Source organism: Ictidomys tridecemlineatus, chromosome 5 (genome assembly GCF_052094955.1).
Source record: "Ictidomys tridecemlineatus isolate mIctTri1 chromosome 5, mIctTri1.hap1, whole genome shotgun sequence".
NCBI lineage: Eukaryota > Metazoa > Chordata > Mammalia > Rodentia > Sciuridae > Ictidomys > Ictidomys tridecemlineatus.
In genome coordinates, this window is record NC_135481.1 from 39,960,114 (window position 1) to 39,978,772 (window position 18,659).

The window sequence follows — 18,659 nt, forward strand, 5'->3', positions numbered from 1 at the left end:
TAGCTAATACATTAGACAATCCCATTTAAAAAATGTAAGCAGTGGGGCTGGGACTGGAGCTCAGCGATAGCACTTGCCTGGCATGTATAAGGCACTGGGTTTGATTCTCAGCACCACATAAAATTAATAAAATAAAGGTCTATCCCACTAAAAAAAAATATTAAAAAAATGCAATATTTCAGCTTGAAGCTAGGCCCCTTAGCATTTACATCATAATAGCAATTTCTAGCTTTAAAATAACATTTTATACACATAGCATGCTATGCTACTAAAAGACTCTTATTCTTCTCCTTGCCAGATATCTTTCTAGTTTCTCTTTATTTCCAGAAAGGGCAGCACTAATTGTTAGAATCAAATTTGGTATGTATCAACCACACCGGTATTTTATTCTAAACCAATCAAGGAATCATCTTCTATATTCCATACATGATCAAATATTTCTTCCTCATTTAGCAGTTGGCAAACTTTCTATAAAAGATCAGGTAATAAGTTATAGGCATTTCATCTTTGTTATAACTACTTAAAACTGCTGTTACAGCAAAACAGTCACAGGCAATATGTAAGCAAATGATCCTGGCTTTGTTCCAATGAAACTTCATTGATGGACAATGAAATTTGAATTCTGTTATGAAATATTATAATTTTGATTTTTAAATAACTACCTAAAGATACAAAAGCCAGTTTTAGGTTATAGAACTAAGAAAAAGAGGTATTAAGAGAGTCATAGTGTGCTAATCCCTATCCTAACCTTCAATGTTTTCTTTGAACTTTGATACCTGGTACTATTTCTTTAGCTTTTGATATTTTGTCCTACGAAACAATATACAAAGTTTTCTATATTTTTCTCCATTTTCACCGTTGAATTTTTAAATTTAGTCATAAATTTATGTAAATGTCAGTTTTGGACACAAAATATTGTAAAATTTACTTTCTCATGGATATAAGCCAATCCATCCAGAATCTCTCGAAAAAGTCTCCACAGTCTGATGGTGTCTCGATACAACCCCTGGTCAATGGTGTCACGTAAAGTACTCTTTTCACAGTACTCCATCTGCAGACAAGAACAGACCAGGAAGGACTTGGTTACAAAGTATAAATTAAGGAGGTTAACTGCAATTAATGTAATCATTTATTTAAAATTTTGTAATATGGATTCTAAACAGTTATAGGAAAGATGTGATTTTTTTACACTGAAAAGAAGTATTTAAAAAAATACTTCAAAAAATATTTTGGGGCGTAAAAATGAAGCTCAGTAGTGCATTTTTAGCAGGCACTAGGCTCTGGGTTCAATCTCCAGGACACACAATAATAGTAAGCAAGCAAACAAAAACAACACTGGGAGCAAATATGTATAATCTTAGCACCCCAAAATAACCATTAAAAATTTAATTTTTTTCTGTGTTGAGGAGTAAACCCTTGCATGTGCCAGGTGAGTGCTCTTCTACTAAGCTTCCATTCCTAGCCCTTATATTTATTTTCTATATAATTGGTTATTTTAAAAAAAAATTTATTTGCTTAAATTCTTATTACAAATAATATGAAAATTCAGAGTGCAGTAAAATTTTATTTATTGTCTTATAAGACTGCAAACTCAAATTTCCAAGAAGGGCTAATTAATCCAATAATGTCATTAGTTTTTATTTGTACATTATGACCTTCAAGTCAAGAGCAAAACATTATAAATATGTCACAGAATATTATTTCCCTTTTGATTTTTTAAAATAACCACTCAAAAACATAAAAGCCATTCTTGGCTTACAAGCCAAACATAAACAGACATAAGTTGGATTAGACTTGTGGGTCACAGGGCCTCACCTGTATATACAGATAGTGCACAGCCTCAGTCGTCACCGATGGCTCACTTTCATGGCAACTGTTAATTTCATTGTAGTCCTCATCCTAACCCAAGAGGAACATATGAGAACTCAAACTGGGGGCTGAAGTTAAACAGGACCATCACACCATCAAATACCTCCCCCCTCCCCCCAAGCTATCCTGGTACTCTAGGAGGAGGTCAGTGATAGAACTCATCCAATGCCTATAGAAGCTTAATGTGGTTTTAAGGAAAGTTTGCTATAACCAGAATCTTCTATGTAGCTCGTAAGTATGTTGCTACACAGAATGATGATGGGGAAAAGGAAATCAGGAGATTTTAAACTTGTGCAGTTCATAGAACGATTCCTTGTCAAGTTAATTCTTCACTATTGATGTCCTAAGGATGAGAAAGGTAGAATGTATATATGCTATTATTTTAGGACTTCAGTGATAATGTAATGCCTTCCTTTGGTGGGAATTAGCTAAAACAATTTAAATGTGACCAGACTATTAAAGATAATACTGCCCTCTGGTCTATGCCCTCAAAGAATAAGCACTCAGCTGCCACTTACAACAAATGATCCTCTTGTCTTACCTCCACAGGGCCAACCTACCACTAATTTTCTTTTTAATACCTTTTTTAAAAAAAGTATTTTTCTTCTCGTAGATATATTTAAATACTTTAAACCCTAAGTATAAAAAAGGTGCTAGTCACTATCTGACCATTCAATTTACATTTTTATGAGGAAGGATTTATATATATATATATATATATATATATATATATATATATATTTTTTTTTTTTTTAACCAGGAACTGAACTCAGAGGCACTCCACTGAGCTACATCCCCAGCCCTATTTTGTATTTTATTTTGAGACAGAGTCTCACTGAATTTAGTTCCTCACTGTTGCTAAGGGGGGCTTTGAACTTGTGATCCTCCTGTCTCAGCCTCCCAAGCTGTGGGATTTCAGGTGTGTGCCACTGCGCCTGGCATTTTTTTCATTATTGAAAGGGAAAAAAGAGCTCTGCTTGTTCTGAAAATAATCAGGTTCTATTCTTGAATTCTTACTATATTCTGGGGATTATCTATAGAAGATTATTAATCTCTTGGCAGCTCCAACCCATCAGCTAGAATGCTCATGTCATGTTGCTCATAACCAAGAAAAATCAGGAGCATAAATTTGGGGTCCCCCTGAATCTGTGCTAAGAGATGAGATGACTCAGGATATGATGAGAAGGTTGTGACCTTGAGCCAGGTGGCTTCCGGGAAGGGAAGGAGGGAAGGGCAAAGTAGGGGTCCTGGGGATAAAAAAGGCATTAGTCACCATCTGACCATTCAATTTACATTTTTTATGAGGAAGGATATATACATATATATATATTTTGTACCAGGGTTTGAACTCAGGGGAACTCCACTGAGCCACATTCCCAGCCCTATTTTGTATTTTATTTTGAGACAGGATTTCACTGAATTTAGCTCTTCACCGTTGCTAAGGATTCAATTGTGTGGCCAATGATTTAGTCAATCCTACCTACCTGATGGAATTTCAATAAGATATCTGGACATGGAGGCTCCGTGGGGCTTCAAGGTTGAGCATATGGCTGGGTGGGAGGATGAGGGGCTCTGATTCCATGAGGACATAAAATATATTAAGATATATTTTAAATGAATATGGCAGGGAAGCTTTGCATTTGAGATGCTCCCAAACTTTGCCTTGTGTCTTGTTCTGATTTGTGTCTTTTATGATAAAATTGTAATAATAAATGTAAAAAAAATTGTTGTCTTCATAATAATTAAATGCATACCACTAAAACCAAAACCAAACAACTTTGTTTTAGCAGTAGGTTAGATTACATATGCTCTTTTTAAATTTTTTCTTTTTTTTTTTAGTTATAGTTGGACATAATACCTTCATTTTTATTTATTTATTTTTATGTGGTGCTGAGGATCCAACCCAGGGCCTTCCAAGTGCTAGGTGAGTACTCTACCCTGAGCCACAACCCCAGCCCTTGTTTATGCTCTTACCCTGATTAAATTTATAGTAAATAATTTAAATTGAGAGGAACTTAAGGTGATTTCACTTGATAAGGGAAGTACTTTACAAAAAACACAATAACTAATTCATTCAAACAACCTCCAAGTCAACTTAACTGCTAATCTAAGAGAGTTCACATGTATACTTTTATCTGCTATGAATATACACTTATAACTGCTGGCAATTATAACAAAGTAACAATCAACACCTATGTGTAGAATGCTTCTCTGCAGCAACAAACTGACAGCCCTAGCAGTTTGAAAGCTTGACCCAGTCCTAGGCACTACCACAGAAGGCTCTGCTGGCCTGGGCAGAGGAAGATGCAGAACTATGGGTCGGGTCCAAGGCCTGCAGCAATGTTTTTCAAACTTTCAAAACCATGAACCACATGAAGAAATGTTTTATGTCACACCTAGTACACATACTTATGAGACAAGTCCAGAAATGAAGTTTACTTTAAGTAGGCAGCTTTGTGTTCTCTACAGCATTAAAAATAAAATGTCTGGTTATAATATTATAAGTTGATATTATAACTCACTACAGGGTCATTACAGACTTAAAACTAGAGGATAGTTTATGAAAATATGAAATTAAGAGTAATTGATGAGGGAGAGATCAAGGTAATTCCATGATGAGACTGTTTAGTTAATTAATTTATATTCAATTCTCATCCCCAATCATATAAAATTTTCTCAGATCCTCTAGGAAACTTTTAAAATTTTTATTTGTTAGAGTTAGTGTCTTGATTTACTTCTCATTACTAAAGATCAGTATGCTTTGTTATATATAGACTTATGAAAAACACAAGTAAAATATATTTTAAATGAATAATCATGTTTTAAAATTGGTATTTACAGATCAGATTAAGGCTTTAGTATTTTACCCAAGGTTTATAACATCAGATAACAGTTTCCTTACTTACCTACTCTGATGAATAAAATAGTATAATTTTTATATATTTACCTGATTCTGACTTTTACTGTTCTCATCTTCATGGTCAAAGATGATATCACTTTCAGAATCTGATGCAGGTCTTAAAAAGAAACAGAAAAGTGCTAAAGAAATCAAAATCCCTGTAATAATTCTAAAAATTGACATTCAAATTAATAGAAAGCAAAAGAGGCTAGAGACATTATGACTCCATGGCATAAATCTGTACATATCACCATGTGGATTTGTACTTCTCTATTATGCAAAACATATATAACTCTTGAAAATTAGCGAAATTAAGTCTCTTAAAACAAATGTCATAGCTAAGAGTTATGATAAATTGTACCCAACTGGATGTGATGAAATAAAACCATGAAGGTAAATGGCCAGGATTCTGAGATGAATAAAGTTTAGAGTAGGGTTATAATTATTCATTTGGTACTTTCTTGGGAACTGCAGTTGGTATTGTATTAAGACTTCAAATTAGTTCTTTGTGTGTATGTGTGTGTGTGTGTGTATGTGTGTGTGTGTTAGGTTCTCTACCAATGACCTTTATCCTCAGCCCAATTATTTTTATTTGTGAGACAGGTTCTGGCTAAGTTGCCCAGGCTGGTCTGGAACTTGTGATCCACCTGTCTCATTTAACTGAATAGCTGGGATCACAGGCCTACACCACTATGCCGATTCCAAATTAGTTGTTAAATGCTCCATGGAGTTGAATGCCTATTTAAAGCAATGTCCTATAAGAAATTTTCTTAAATGTTTTAAATGCTACAGGTAATTTCTGTTTTCCTTTCTCCAGTGCTTAGATTTTGGAGATCTTCTGAAGATAGTGGAAAAAAATTCCTTTGGATTGCATTTGGCGTACTGGGTCCATTTCTTAACATTGTCAATATTTCCAGTTTTCTAAATTATTGCCCTTTCCCCTGGCATGGGCTTGGTGGGGACTAATGACTGGGGGCACATCCACGCTGCCTGGCTGGTGCCCATGCCTGTGCATGTAAGCCCTGTGCTCCTTACAGGAAGGACTGTGAGAAGACACCATCATGTTCATCCTCATCATCATCCTCATCACTGCTGGAGCCTGGGCCAGCTACAGGGAAGCGGGCGTTGGATGAGCGCTCAGCTGATGTGCTCCACTCCACTGAGCTGGTGAGGATGGGAGGGGGCACGGCAGCCTCCAAGCTGTCCAGCTTGTTGGTGTCACTTTCTGGCTGCCCATGTGCAGCTTGTCCATCCTGGGGCAGGGGTCTTGAGTCTGGAGGTGGTGTCCCTGGACCCACTGGTCGCTCATGCCGCTCAATCCAGGCATTGTAGTAGCGCACGATGTTCTCATGGTGCAGGCGCGACAGCAGTGTCACCTCGCCCTTGATCCTGCGGAAGTGCCTACTGGCTGGGTTGATGGGGATGCGCTTCACCGCGTAGCAGCAGCCATCCAGCTTGTTTTGGACCTAACATGCAGCAAGGGAAGAGACCCAGGTAAGGTCGGCAGCCCATAACCTTGCTCAAACTAGCATTTAGCTGGCATGGCCCCATTCCCTCCTGAAGAGAAACCGGAGTTCTGAGAACCAACAGCTACAGTCAAGAACTACAAGGCTGAAACTCTTACACTAAAGAAAGTTTTTACACTCAAATTTAGTAACAGCTTACATAGACCAGAATGTACCAAATGTGCTAAAAGATTCTGGGTAAAACGTAGCTTTCATTCACATCATTAATTTTACTGACAATTAGTTCCCTGTTCTTCTAATGTCTTATCCACTATTTAAATTTTAAATAAATTTTGGTTTTAAAATAAAAATTATTTTCTAAAGCCAGTGTAAGTTCAGATGATGATTTTAGTTTCTGCTCTTTTATATTTAAAGCACTCAAAACAAAGTAAACTCCAGAAATTTTAAGAGACTAAAAAGCAAATGGCTAATTCTTAATTTTATAAAGCTGTCAATTTGGACAAGTTACTTTTTTTCCTTAAGACTCAATTTTCTTACTTACAAATAGTATTTTTTGTTATCAGGAAGTACCAGCACTGCCAAGGAGGAAGAGGTTAGGTGTTATGGTTTTGATTTGAGGTGTCCCCCCAAAAAGCTTATGTGACAATGCAGGAATGAACAAAGGTGAAAGGATCAGATTAGGAGAGTTATAACCTAATCAGTGGATTAATCCATTTTATGGATTAATAATTTCAAAATTTGCCTGAGGTTATACATATCTACTAAGAGATGAAACCAAGTAGGAAGAGGAGAGAGTGAGTAAGTGAGAGTGAGAGTGAGAGTGAGAGTGAGAGAGAGAGAGAGAGAGAGAGAGAGAGAGAGAGAGAGAGAGAGAGAGAGAGACAGGGAGAGAAGCCAGGGGACAAGATATATAATCCCCAAGGGCATGCCCTCAGTGACCTGCTTCCATTAGCTGTTATCAGGTTACTGCTGTATTGAGTAGAAACTATAGGCAGGTAGGGTATGGCTGATGGAAGGAGATTACTGAAGGCATGCTCTCGGGGATTATATATTTTGTCTCCTGGCTTCTCTCTTTCTCTCTGCTTCCTGCCTAGTTTCATTTCTTAGTAGATATGTATAACCTCAGGCAAATTATGTAACTTCTCTGAGCCTCAGTTCCCTCAACTGGAAATGGGGATTACATCTATCCCATAAATGTCTTGTGGAGGCTGGGATTGTGGCTCAGAGGAAGACTGCTTGCCTTGAATGTGTGAGGCACTGGGTTCAATCCTTAGCACCACATAAAAATATAAAAATAAAATAAAGAGATTGTGTCCACCTATAACTAAAAAATAAATGTTTTTTTAAAAAAGAATGTCTTGTGATCAAAAGATAAGGTTTGTAAAGCCACCTGGAACACAACCTGAAATATGGAATGTGCTCTGAAAAATAATAGTCCTGTGTTCTCTGACTGCCACATTAATAGAGAAACTGATGAAATGTCTTGGTGCTTTCAATCTTATGTCTTCATATACACCAAGTATACTCTAAGTCACTGACTTAGGTGTGGAGCTTGCTGGATATTTTCATAGGAGTTCGTTTATTAAATTGAAAAGGTGTGGAAACAGTAAAGAATCCAAATGCTAACAAAATGCTAGATTACTGAGCAGACTCTCATACTCAGAGATGGAAATACAGAGGTGTGTGAGTTCTCCAAAGGAGAAACTGCAAGAAAAATGTGGGGCGAAAGGTATGAAGATTCTCTTGTTGTTTTGAGGTTACAAATATTACAAGTACTTAAAAGGAAATGAACTTTGTTAATATTTTAATTCAATAATCTAAAAATATAAAGAAGCTGAAGTACTTGATCAAAAATGACAGTGTGAGTTAAAATCCTCTACAAACCATGATCTTTCTGATCAGGACACCTATCTTGTTTAATTAAGATTGTTTCTTTTACTGTAGAAAAATTCTTTTACTGTAAAAAAATTCTTTTTTTAGTGTAAAAGGTCTTTTACAGTAAAAGTACTGCTTCTTCATAATATTCTGAGAATCCTAAACAAGACACATGATCCAGTAATGGTGGGTCATCCTCATATGTGAAAGATGGCATGTGTTTTATATGTACTTTATAATACAATATTAATCTGTGTTTCCCAAAGTTTAAAAAAAAAACAACCCTTACATTATATAAAAATAACTAAAACCTCTTTCTATCAGGGGCAGATAATAAGTCACTCAAAGAGACTGAAATGAAAAATGAAGACTAACACCAGCATACCTTAATAACATGTCACTAATTTTCCATCTCAATAAGAGCTGGGAAATAAAAGCCAAAGCCATCTGGGGCCATCTCTCAGTATGAATTCCATCTCTGTTCTAACTTTGGAATCCTTTTCTCTACAGCAACTCTAACAGCAAATGGGAGAAAAAGAGAACAATTTTCTTCCTGAACCAAAGCATACAAAATGTTCTTTATCTAGAGGTCTTGGCTCCACTTGAAGCACTGTTTTTCACGTTAAGGCTCCGGCCAAGCAAGGACAGGAGAAAGAAGCACTCTTAATGTGCCTAGGGCAACTTTAGCTTCAGGAAGGTAAAGGTGATCACAGTTTCAAATAGTCCCATTCACTTCCCTCCCCAACCTCAAAATAGAAGTCAAGCCTGTAGGTCTGCAGAAATGGATCAGAAGAAATTCTAAAAGGGACTGGGGCCAACTATGTGTCACACCTTGATGACTGCTCCAAAAGCTCCTTTGCCGAGAAGCTGTAATTCTTCAAACTCAATGAAATACCGGGAAAACTGTCTCTGTGTCTCACTGAAGAATGCAGCACTGGGAAGCTGGCTGCTAGGTATAACGGTCTCAACATAATCTTGTCCTCCAGAATCTAAGAAAAAAATGATTGCATTAAAAATACAGGAAGAGCTAGAGAATCCAACAAGGATGTGAGCACTGGCAAAAGGGGGGGGTGTAAAAAAGTACCTCTTGCTTGAGTGGCCCTTGTATACTTTCCCTCATCTTGCCTTCCTTAAAATAGGTAGAAAAATATTATTAGCCCATTTTATGGGAGGGGATAAGTAGAGCAGAGAGTAAGTGATGGAACTACAGAGCCAGAACCCAACCCAGGTCTCCTAGCCTAGTCACTACCGAGGTTCTTTAATCTGCTACGTGTCAGCAAAAAATCCAGTTACACAGCAATAAGGGTAAGAAAACAGGAAGGACGATTAAATATTCAAAGAGGCTACACCAATGGACACTTTATCATAGGGACTGGAAACTCAGGCTGGGAAAACAGTCCCATGCACACAGGGACTGCTTATTGCTGAACATAAATGTATGTGTAGCTCAGAATAAAACAGATAATCCATGCAGCCCCTTCCAGTTTTAGGTTTATGAATACCTTCAAAATAATTTAATTTTAAACAGGGTATCAAAGAAGGATGGCAAGAGACTCACCTTCGGGACTTTGTTCCACTAAAGGCATTTTTGGCTGAGGGTTTATAAAACCATGTTTCAACAGCTGCTGAGGGCTCCATCTTTCCTTGTCATCCAAGCAAACACACCTCAGTGAGAGGGAAGGGAGAATCTCAGCAACACACAAAATAAACACTAATTTAGCTATGGGTTTATTTTAAAAAAATACACATTAAAGAATTAATGTTACTTATGGACCAAAATATATATATATGTGAATATAAATCAACAAATATCCCTACAGAATCTACATTTGAGTACTAGGCTACGTGCATGTGGAGAATTTGAAAAACAAAACCAAAAACAAACAAACAAAAAACATGCAGTTTCTTTAGAGGCATGGAACAAATTTTTTTTTAAATTTCAGATAGTAGTATAATATAAGTAAGTAGGCTAGGAATTTTCAATCCCATTAACAATTTAAAAACTTGCCATGCTTAATTAAGTCTTTCTAAAAATTAGTTATAAATAAATCTTTCTAAAGGCAAAGTAAATCAGTTGATGTGGGGTTGGGGAGCAGTTTGATAAACTTCAGATGAAGCCTATACACATCAAGTGTGTTGGTAACAATTAGGAATACTTTAAAAGTCCCATATCTTCCTCCCTCCCTCCTTCCCGTCTTTTCCTTCCTCCCTCCTTTCCTCCCTCCCGAATACCTTCCTTCTTTCCCAGTGCTGGAGACTGAACCCAGAGGCACTCTATCACTGAGCTATATTCCCAGCACAGCTGGCCACAAACTTGTGACCCTCCTGTCTAGCCTCTCAAGTACCTTGATTATAGGCCTGTGCTACAGTCCATGCTTACCATATACTTTCTCTTAATCCTCAATCTTTAATATACTAACTCAGCATTTAATGTTCTAATAAATAAAAATAATTTTCTATTATTTTATCTTATTTTAATTTTTTTTGTGGTGCTGGGGATTGAATCCAGGGCCTTGTGCATGTGAGGCAAGCACTCTACCAACTGAACTATATCCCCAGCCCACAAAAACAATTTTTTAAAAATTTTCCCTCCTAGATGTTTTAACTCAAGCTAAAATCTAAGAACCACTGTTCTCAGTAAGCTAAACTGTGGCATTTATAACAATGACCCTAGTGGTACCACTTGGTAGTACTTGGCCCTAATTATAAACAATACACTTAAGCCCAGAACTTGACTTAAAATCTATAAAGTGGTGACAACAACTATCATGAAGGACAACATTTTACTTTTTATGACACAGTACTAAAAAAACACTCAAGGTAGGAAAAGACCCGGAAAAGACAAGATTCCAGTAAAACAGTTTGTGTAAGATTCTTTATCTCCCCCTAAATTTAAAATTAATTTTAATTATATTAGTAAGCATAAATACCTTTCCCTTGCAAATATTAAATCATGATTGATAATGATAGTCTTTGACCAAATCCTTCCTCTCTCCAGGTCTTCCCTCCTCTGACTATACATCCTTAGACTCTTTTATGCATTTATATAAACAAACACACAACCACCCAAAATAATACTGTATTTAAAAAATATTACATTTAATTAATTATTTTTGGTAGTATTAGGGATTGAACCTGGCCAGGGTCACTCTACTACATCCCCAGCCCTTTTAATTTTACTTTGAGATAGGGTCTTACTAAGTTACCCAGGCAAGCCTCCATCTGATGATCCTCCTTCCTCAGCCTCCCAAGAAACTGAGATTACAGGTGTGTTCTATTGTGCCCAGCTAATGTACTGATATTTTGGGGCAGCATCATCCTGTACATATTATTCTTTAACTTGCTTTTCTCTGCGTGTGTGTGTGTGTGTATAAAATATATATATGACAGCAGAATGCATTACAATTCTTATTACATATATACAGCACAATTTTTCATATCTCTGGTTGTATACATAGTAAATTCACACCAATTTGTGTTTTCATACCTGTACTTTGTAAAAACTTAAAGCTTGCCCAGAATAAATTGTATTCTTATAAATAAATGAGATTTTATACCATCAAGATCTCACTTAAAACAATGAAATTCTCTAAACCAATCATTTGGGCAACATAGTAGCCATAAGTGGAAAAGGCAAATGCTAGGTCTGACTTTGAACAAAAAACCTGTACTTTGGATAATAATGGTTCTCACATTCCACCATCATTAATTACCCCACTCCCCCTCCCTTTCCCTCCAACCCCGCTGCCCTATCTAGAGTTCATCTATTCCTCCCATGCTCCCTCTCCCTATCCCACTATGAATCAGCCTCCTTACATAAAAGAAAACATACAGCATTTGTTTTTGGGGGATTGGCTAACTTCACTTAGCATTATCTTCTCTAACTCCATCCATTTACCTGCAAATGCCATGATTTTATTCTCTTTTATTGCTGAGTAATATTCCATTGTGTATATATGCCACATTTTTAATCCATTCATCTAATCTTGTAGTCTGCTGTTTTTAAGTCCTTTGGGTATAGACCGAGGAGAGGGATAGCTATGTGAAATGGTGGTTCCATTCCCAATTTTCCAAGAAACCTCCATATTGCTTTCCATATTGGCTGCACCAATTTGCAGTCCCACCAGCAGTGGATGAGTGTACCTTTTTCCCTGCATCCTCGATAGCATGCTTTTCTTTCAATCATGTGTTTTAGAGATCTTTCTAAGCCAGTACTTAAAGATTTGTTATTGATTTTTGTAGATGCATGAACCTACTAGAATTCATTTACACATTCTCCTATTATTATTTACAATTATTTCATATATGTGTGTGTTTGTATATGTATTGATTATATATATATATACCCACACATACATAAAAGCTGCAATGAACATCCCTACACTTGCCCTGTTGGGTTTCTGAAGTGTTTCACCTCCAACTCAACTATGACATTAATGTGACATGACAACAGATCTGGATCAGAAAAAATTTAAACTCTGCCCAGAATAAATTGTACTCTTATAAATAAATGAGATTTTACACCACCAAGATCCCACTTAAAACAATGAAATTCTCTAAACCAATCATTGGGCAACATAGTAGCCATAAGTGGAAAAGGCAAATGCTAGGTCTGACTTTGAACAAAAAGGATGAAATGGGGCTGGGGTTGTGGCTCAGCCATAGAGCGCTCACATAGCACATGCGAGGCCCTGGGTTCGATCCTCAGCACCGGGTAAAAATAAATAAAGGTACTGTGTCCAACTACAATAAAAAAAATAAATATTTTTTAAAAAAGGATGAAATGTGGAAAGTTCTCATTCAGGCAGAGAACTAACATCGATTCAGTCAAGTGCTAGGAAGGGTTTGAAGCTCTTTACAGGTGTTAACTCATCTGATATTCACAGCAAGGGCAGGGTATCTCAGTCCCTCAGCCAGGAAGGAGTAGGAGATGTGACCCAGCTGTCTGGCTCCAGAGTCTGAGCTCCTACCCAGAACCAACAAATAAAACTGTAACTACAGATGGAATGTTGCTACACTTTGTGAATGATTTTTTCTTTGGTTAACTGGGGTGAAACAGCGAAGGTAGTAAAATAGTATCTTGCAACTCTTTCCTAAACAAACAGGGTCTATTGAAGTACTTTTGGAAGACAGAGGAATGGACACAATATTCTGAAGGACAACCATGTTAAAAGGATAAGAAACAGTGCTGATCTCAAGTTAAAAATTGATAGAAGATAGAGTGGTTTCTTTTTTCTTTTTTATGGTACTGGGGATTGAACCAAGGGCCTTACACATTCTAGGCTACGTCCCCAGCTCAAACTAATATTTGGGAGCCATTTCTGTAAGTCAAAAACTAGGAAAGTTTTATTCCCGAGACTATCATTCTGCTACTAAATGTGAAAAAATATCTTCTAATTAAACCCTCCTGTGCTGTTTAAAAATAATACACAATGCTATTGCTAACTTTTACTAAATTACTCTTGACCAATCAAGAACAGAAAGTTCAAAGTGACACTTTGAAGACTAAAACCATTGTTTCCATCAGCTATTCCATTGCCATATTTGTCATTTCAGCCAACCTCATAGTTAGGGTGCACTAAAATAAGTATTTTTAAAGTTCTATCACACTTAAAAGGAATCATAAAATATTTCTTTAAAATCTTAAGATTTTTATATACTCTATGGAAAGAATACAGCATACAGAAGAACAAAGTTGATTTCTTTCTACAACTGTATGTATATTGTGTCTACTTCTATTTTGTGGTACACAAAAACTATCTCACTTACACATGGTCATATGTTGTTTAACAACTGGGATACATTCTGGAAACATGTCTTCAGATAATTTTGTCATTATGTGAATATCATAAGTGTGTTTCCAGAAATGAACATGAGCTAAATCATGTCTTTGGATGACACAATCTATGGGACTACCATAAGTACAGTAGGTTTTTGAAAGAACCTGTTATGTGGCACATGACTATACAAGAGCAAGTACTATTTATAACAAGTAGGATAGTAACAGGGAATAATACCATGAGGTCAACTGGCAATTGGTAAAGATGAGAATAGGGAAAGAAATGTGAAGGGTAAAAGAAAAGAAATGTAGGGAGTAGACAAAGTGAATTAAAGCAAATAACTGGGAAAAAGAAATTAAAAAAACAAGACAGGGTCAGAAAGAGAAGAGTCAAAGGGGAAAAAAACAGTCTAGGTCAACTTCTGCAAGAAAGCTAGATCAGGAGACTATCTGAAAAATCCAGACAGGAAGGATCTTATCTCCTATTTAACAGAAACTGAGGGAACTTAGCTCTGGCTTGGACCAAGAACAGATATAGTGAAAGTAGAAAATGCTGAATTGAAGAATCCAGACAAAGACTTTAGGCCCAAGGAAAACTCTCCAATCAATGATTCTCTTAAATCAGATTAAACTTGGTTTTATAATTAAATGTGCACCTGTAATTCACAGGTGCTGAAAAAAGTCTGGCTAGAGTCAGGAAGTCATTTGCTTCTCAAGACTTGGCTGAATGAAACAGCCAAAGAAGAATGAGAACAAGAGGCAGCATCACCCTTGAAGCTCTTTTTTAAAAAGGAGGTCTTGTGATGTGATGTGATTCAGCAACCTGTACACTCAGAAAAAGGAGTAATTATACCCCATTTGATTCAAATGTATGATATGTCAAGATCACTGTACTGTCACGTGTAATTAATTAAAATAAATAATAAAAAAATAAATAAAATAAAAAGGAGGTCTTGCCTTTGATCTGCACAATCAAAAAAGCAGGAGTAAAACGCAATTAGAAAATTTCAATGACACTCACTTCTTGAGGAAATCTTGAAAGTCGGCTGGTAAGTCACTGGGGATGGTCACGGGGTACTCTCCACATTCCTGTCCTTGGCTCAGGGAGAGTAGCAAAACGCCAAGATGCCAAACATCCCCCTTCTTCCCTGTTTTATAAGGCAGGGCATTGTCACTAAAACGCACTCGGGTTTGCTCAAACACATCCTCCTTGCAAATGTCCGCTAGACGTTTAGAAATGCTGTAATCTGTAATCTTCACAGTACCCTCTGCATCTACCAAGACAGTCGATGCACTCAAGACCTTGTGCACCACAGAATTGCTGTGAAGATAATCAAGGCCTGACAAGAGCTGAGCTGCATACTTGCGAAGCTGATGCACAGGGATGGGGCCTAAGTGACTCAGGTGTGTAGCGAGAGAGACCCCATTGATGTGCTCCACTAAAATGTCCACGGTGATGGAGTTGTCTTGCTCTTTGAAATTCATGGCAAAGTAGCGAACCACATTTGGATGACTCAATTTCACCAGTGAGTTGAACTCTGTTTCTGCCCCTTGAAGCTGATAAGGAAAAAAATTTTAAAAAAAGATAATATTGGGTAAGTCAGCATTAATAGGTGTTTCACTTTAAAAGTGAAGTACTTGAAAGAAAATATACTTTCATGAGAGGAGAAAAAATATTCCCTGAATAGAATAAAGATGAAAAAAATTCAATTCTTAATTCAAAATTTCAAAACTTAGTGTATAAATACTACAAAATTAGTGAATGGCTTTTAAAATCAACTTATTTTGAGTTAAGCCATGGGGGCAGGGGAACCACTCATTTTAAAATAACCTTTTTTGATTATAATAAAATCACTATAAAAGTTTTTTAAATTAGGGACTAGGGGTATAGCTTGGTAGTAGAGTACTTGCCTACCATGCATGACCTGGAGTTTAATTCCTAGCACCGCAAAAAGAATTTTTAAGTTAATACAAAGGTAAAAAAATCCACAAATTATCTATATTATCACCATCCAAAAAAAAAAACTTGTGATTTTTTGCATTTACAGTTTTTCTTTCTAAACATAAGAAAACTCACATTTCTAAACACCAAGCTTTATCTGCTTTTTTTCCTTAAGCTTGGTATTATAGATTAATAATAAAACTCTTCTTTCAATCCCCAATATTGCAAAAAGAAAAAAATCTGCAGTTCCCCTCAAATCAGTTTTGAAGCAATATTTTTAAAGAGTAGAGATGATATATGTAACTTCAAAAAGTACAACTTTGGGGGCTGGGTTGTGGCTCAATGGTAGAGCGCTTGCCTAGTACGTGTGAAGCACTGGGTTCAATTCTCAACACCACATAAAAATAAATAAAATAAAGGTACTGTGTCCATCCACAACTAAAAAAATTTTTTTTTATTTTTGAAAAAGCACAACTTGGGCTGGGGATGTGGCTCAAGCGGTAGTGCGCTTGCCTGGCATACGCAGGGCGCTGGGTTCGATCCTCAGCACCACATAAAAATAAAATAAAGATGTTGTGTCCACCGAAAACTAAAAAAATAAATATTAAAAAATTCTCTCTTTCTCTCTCTCTCTTTAAAAAAAAGAAAAAAAAAGAAGAAAAAGCACAACTTTGGGCTGGGGTTGGGGCTGAATGATAGAGCTCTTGCTTCACAAGTGTGAGGTACTGGGTTCGATTCTCAACACCACATATAAATAAATGAATAAAAAATGTTCATTGACAACTAAAAAAAAAAAAACAAATTAGAAAAACAAAAACAACCATACAACTTTGAAATAGTTGGAGTGATAGTTGTTAATGCCATAAGGGCTGAGAAAGGAGAACAAGATGGCAACTGCAGAAGTTTTGTCCATATTGTGAAGTTCTCAAAGAGGGAACAAGGGGCTAAGAAAACTTTGAAGAAGATGCTTGCCCTCTAGTCCTCTCTTGGTTAAACAGAACTCATCCACTCTGGATCATCTCGGAGCCCAAACACAGAACTATTTTGTTCTACCATCTCCAATTACTTTAGATTGGCCTTTTGCTTAGCTAGCCATAGTGAATACTCACCTGCTTTTTGCACTTATCAATTTTCTCTCTTTCTTGACTGGTAAGGAAAGGACCAATTTTTTTCTGCCATTGAAGGACCCACTCATACAACAGGACAAAGCTGCCAGTGGCTGTTTCCAATGCATTGTAAACTAATTTTCCAAGTTGTTCATCACTGCCTGCACATCAAATAGACAAGGTAGTTAAATCTCACTGAATGTTTTCTATGCAGGGAAACAAGGGAGGGACTGTATATTCATTCATTCAATAATAGATGCCATGTGCTAACCATAAAAACATGATTCTTTAATAATGTGCTTTGTAAACTACTTTTAGTATTTAACAATGTATTGAGAGTCCTAAAATATTAATTTTTATAAAGGAAAAAGAATTGACAATGAGATGCTAGTATCAGGTCAAATAAAGAGAACAATGTTTTATTCTGTTAACCATCATTTATCATTATTACTTTCCTAACCAGTTCACCTTTGCTGCCTATGTTACTGACCTACCTCACATAGCTAAATACCAACTCAAATGACAGAAAGAATTTGGAAATAAAGAATATCCCTCAAGATTATTTCAAGCTGGGTGCAGTGGTGCATGCCTATAATCTCAGTGGCTCAGGAGGCTGAGGCAGTTCAAGCCAGCCTCAGTAACTTAGCGAGACCTTGGTTAACATCTTTGGGTTCAATCCTTCATACCAAAAAAAAAAAAAAAAGATTATTTCATCAGTAGGCTGGGGATTAGCTCAGTGGTAGAATGCTTGGTGGTGGTGGTGGGGGCGGTTGGGAGGAAGGGAATGATTATTCCAACAATGCAGAGATTAATGTACACTACAGTAGAACTAACTTTTAGAGCTTTTAGTAAATTTGAAAATATGAATATGCCAATGACTTTCTAAAAACAAAATTTGAACATGCCCTGTAAATAAAAACTGGCCAATGTTTTAGAGGGAAGGAAGTTTAAAGCTAGAAAGGGAGACATATTTATTAATAGGCATATGGTTTCCACTTATATCTGTGAGAACTAAATTTTTTTAACACCAGAAGTTTTCTTACGAAACTCTTCATTTCCACTAAGGACTAGAACAGAAAAGTATCAAAATACTGGAGAAAATGAAAAAACATTCTTTTGCTTTATTTTTATTTATTTATTTTTCAACAGTGTCTTACCATGTTGCTGAGGCTGATCTTAAACTTGTTATCATCCTACCTCAGTCTCTCAAATAGCTAGGATTACAGGTTCATGCCATGGGGCCTGACTATTTTGTTTTATTTCCTATTTACCAAATCATAGCATATATAGCATCTTTGCATTATTGATTCTTCACCAGACAATCTTTTGTTGTAGGATGCTGTCTTGTGCCTGACCCTCATCCACAGTACACACCTCTGCCCTCAGATTTAACCATCAAAAATATCTGCAAGACTTGGGACACAGATCAACCGTAGAACACTTGCTCCCACATGAGTGAGGCCTTGATTTTCATCCCCAGCACTACAACAACAAAAAAAATAAACAACAACAAAAGAAACTGCAGATATCACCAGATGTCCCCTCAGCTAATAAACTGTCCCCAGTTGAGAACCACTGATATGTAGTATTCTTTTTCTTTTAGCATACAAATACTACTTTGATTTTTCTTCATAATGAAAAAAATTTAAGAATACTGATAATTATGTTTTCTACTTGAAAAATGAAAAGTGAAGTAACTTGTATGTATAAAATAGTCTTAGCA

The 18,659-nt window shown here is 36.4% G+C and overlaps 1 protein-coding gene across 9 annotated transcripts in view; it reads right to left on the reverse strand.

The window, feature by feature from the left end:
• The window catches only part of Eif2ak4 (eukaryotic translation initiation factor 2 alpha kinase 4), a 103,153-nt gene that overhangs the window by 48,681 nt on the left and 35,813 nt on the right, over nucleotides 1-18,659 (reverse strand). For all 9 annotated transcript variants that reach the window (XM_078049835.1, XM_078049836.1, XM_078049834.1 and 6 more), the window contains 8 exons: nucleotides 16,940-17,097; nucleotides 14,910-15,445; nucleotides 9,668-9,774; nucleotides 8,941-9,098; nucleotides 5,804-6,234; nucleotides 4,817-4,886; nucleotides 1,816-1,899; nucleotides 929-1,051 (listed from right to left, as the gene is read on the reverse strand). In XM_078049835.1, coding sequence (XP_077905961.1) covers nucleotides 929-1,051; nucleotides 1,816-1,899; nucleotides 4,817-4,886; nucleotides 5,804-6,234; nucleotides 8,941-9,098; nucleotides 9,668-9,774; nucleotides 14,910-15,445; nucleotides 16,940-17,097 — 1,667 coding nt within the window. The remainder of the gene's footprint in view (nucleotides 1-928; nucleotides 1,052-1,815; nucleotides 1,900-4,816; nucleotides 4,887-5,803; nucleotides 6,235-8,940; nucleotides 9,099-9,667; nucleotides 9,775-14,909; nucleotides 15,446-16,939; nucleotides 17,098-18,659) is intronic.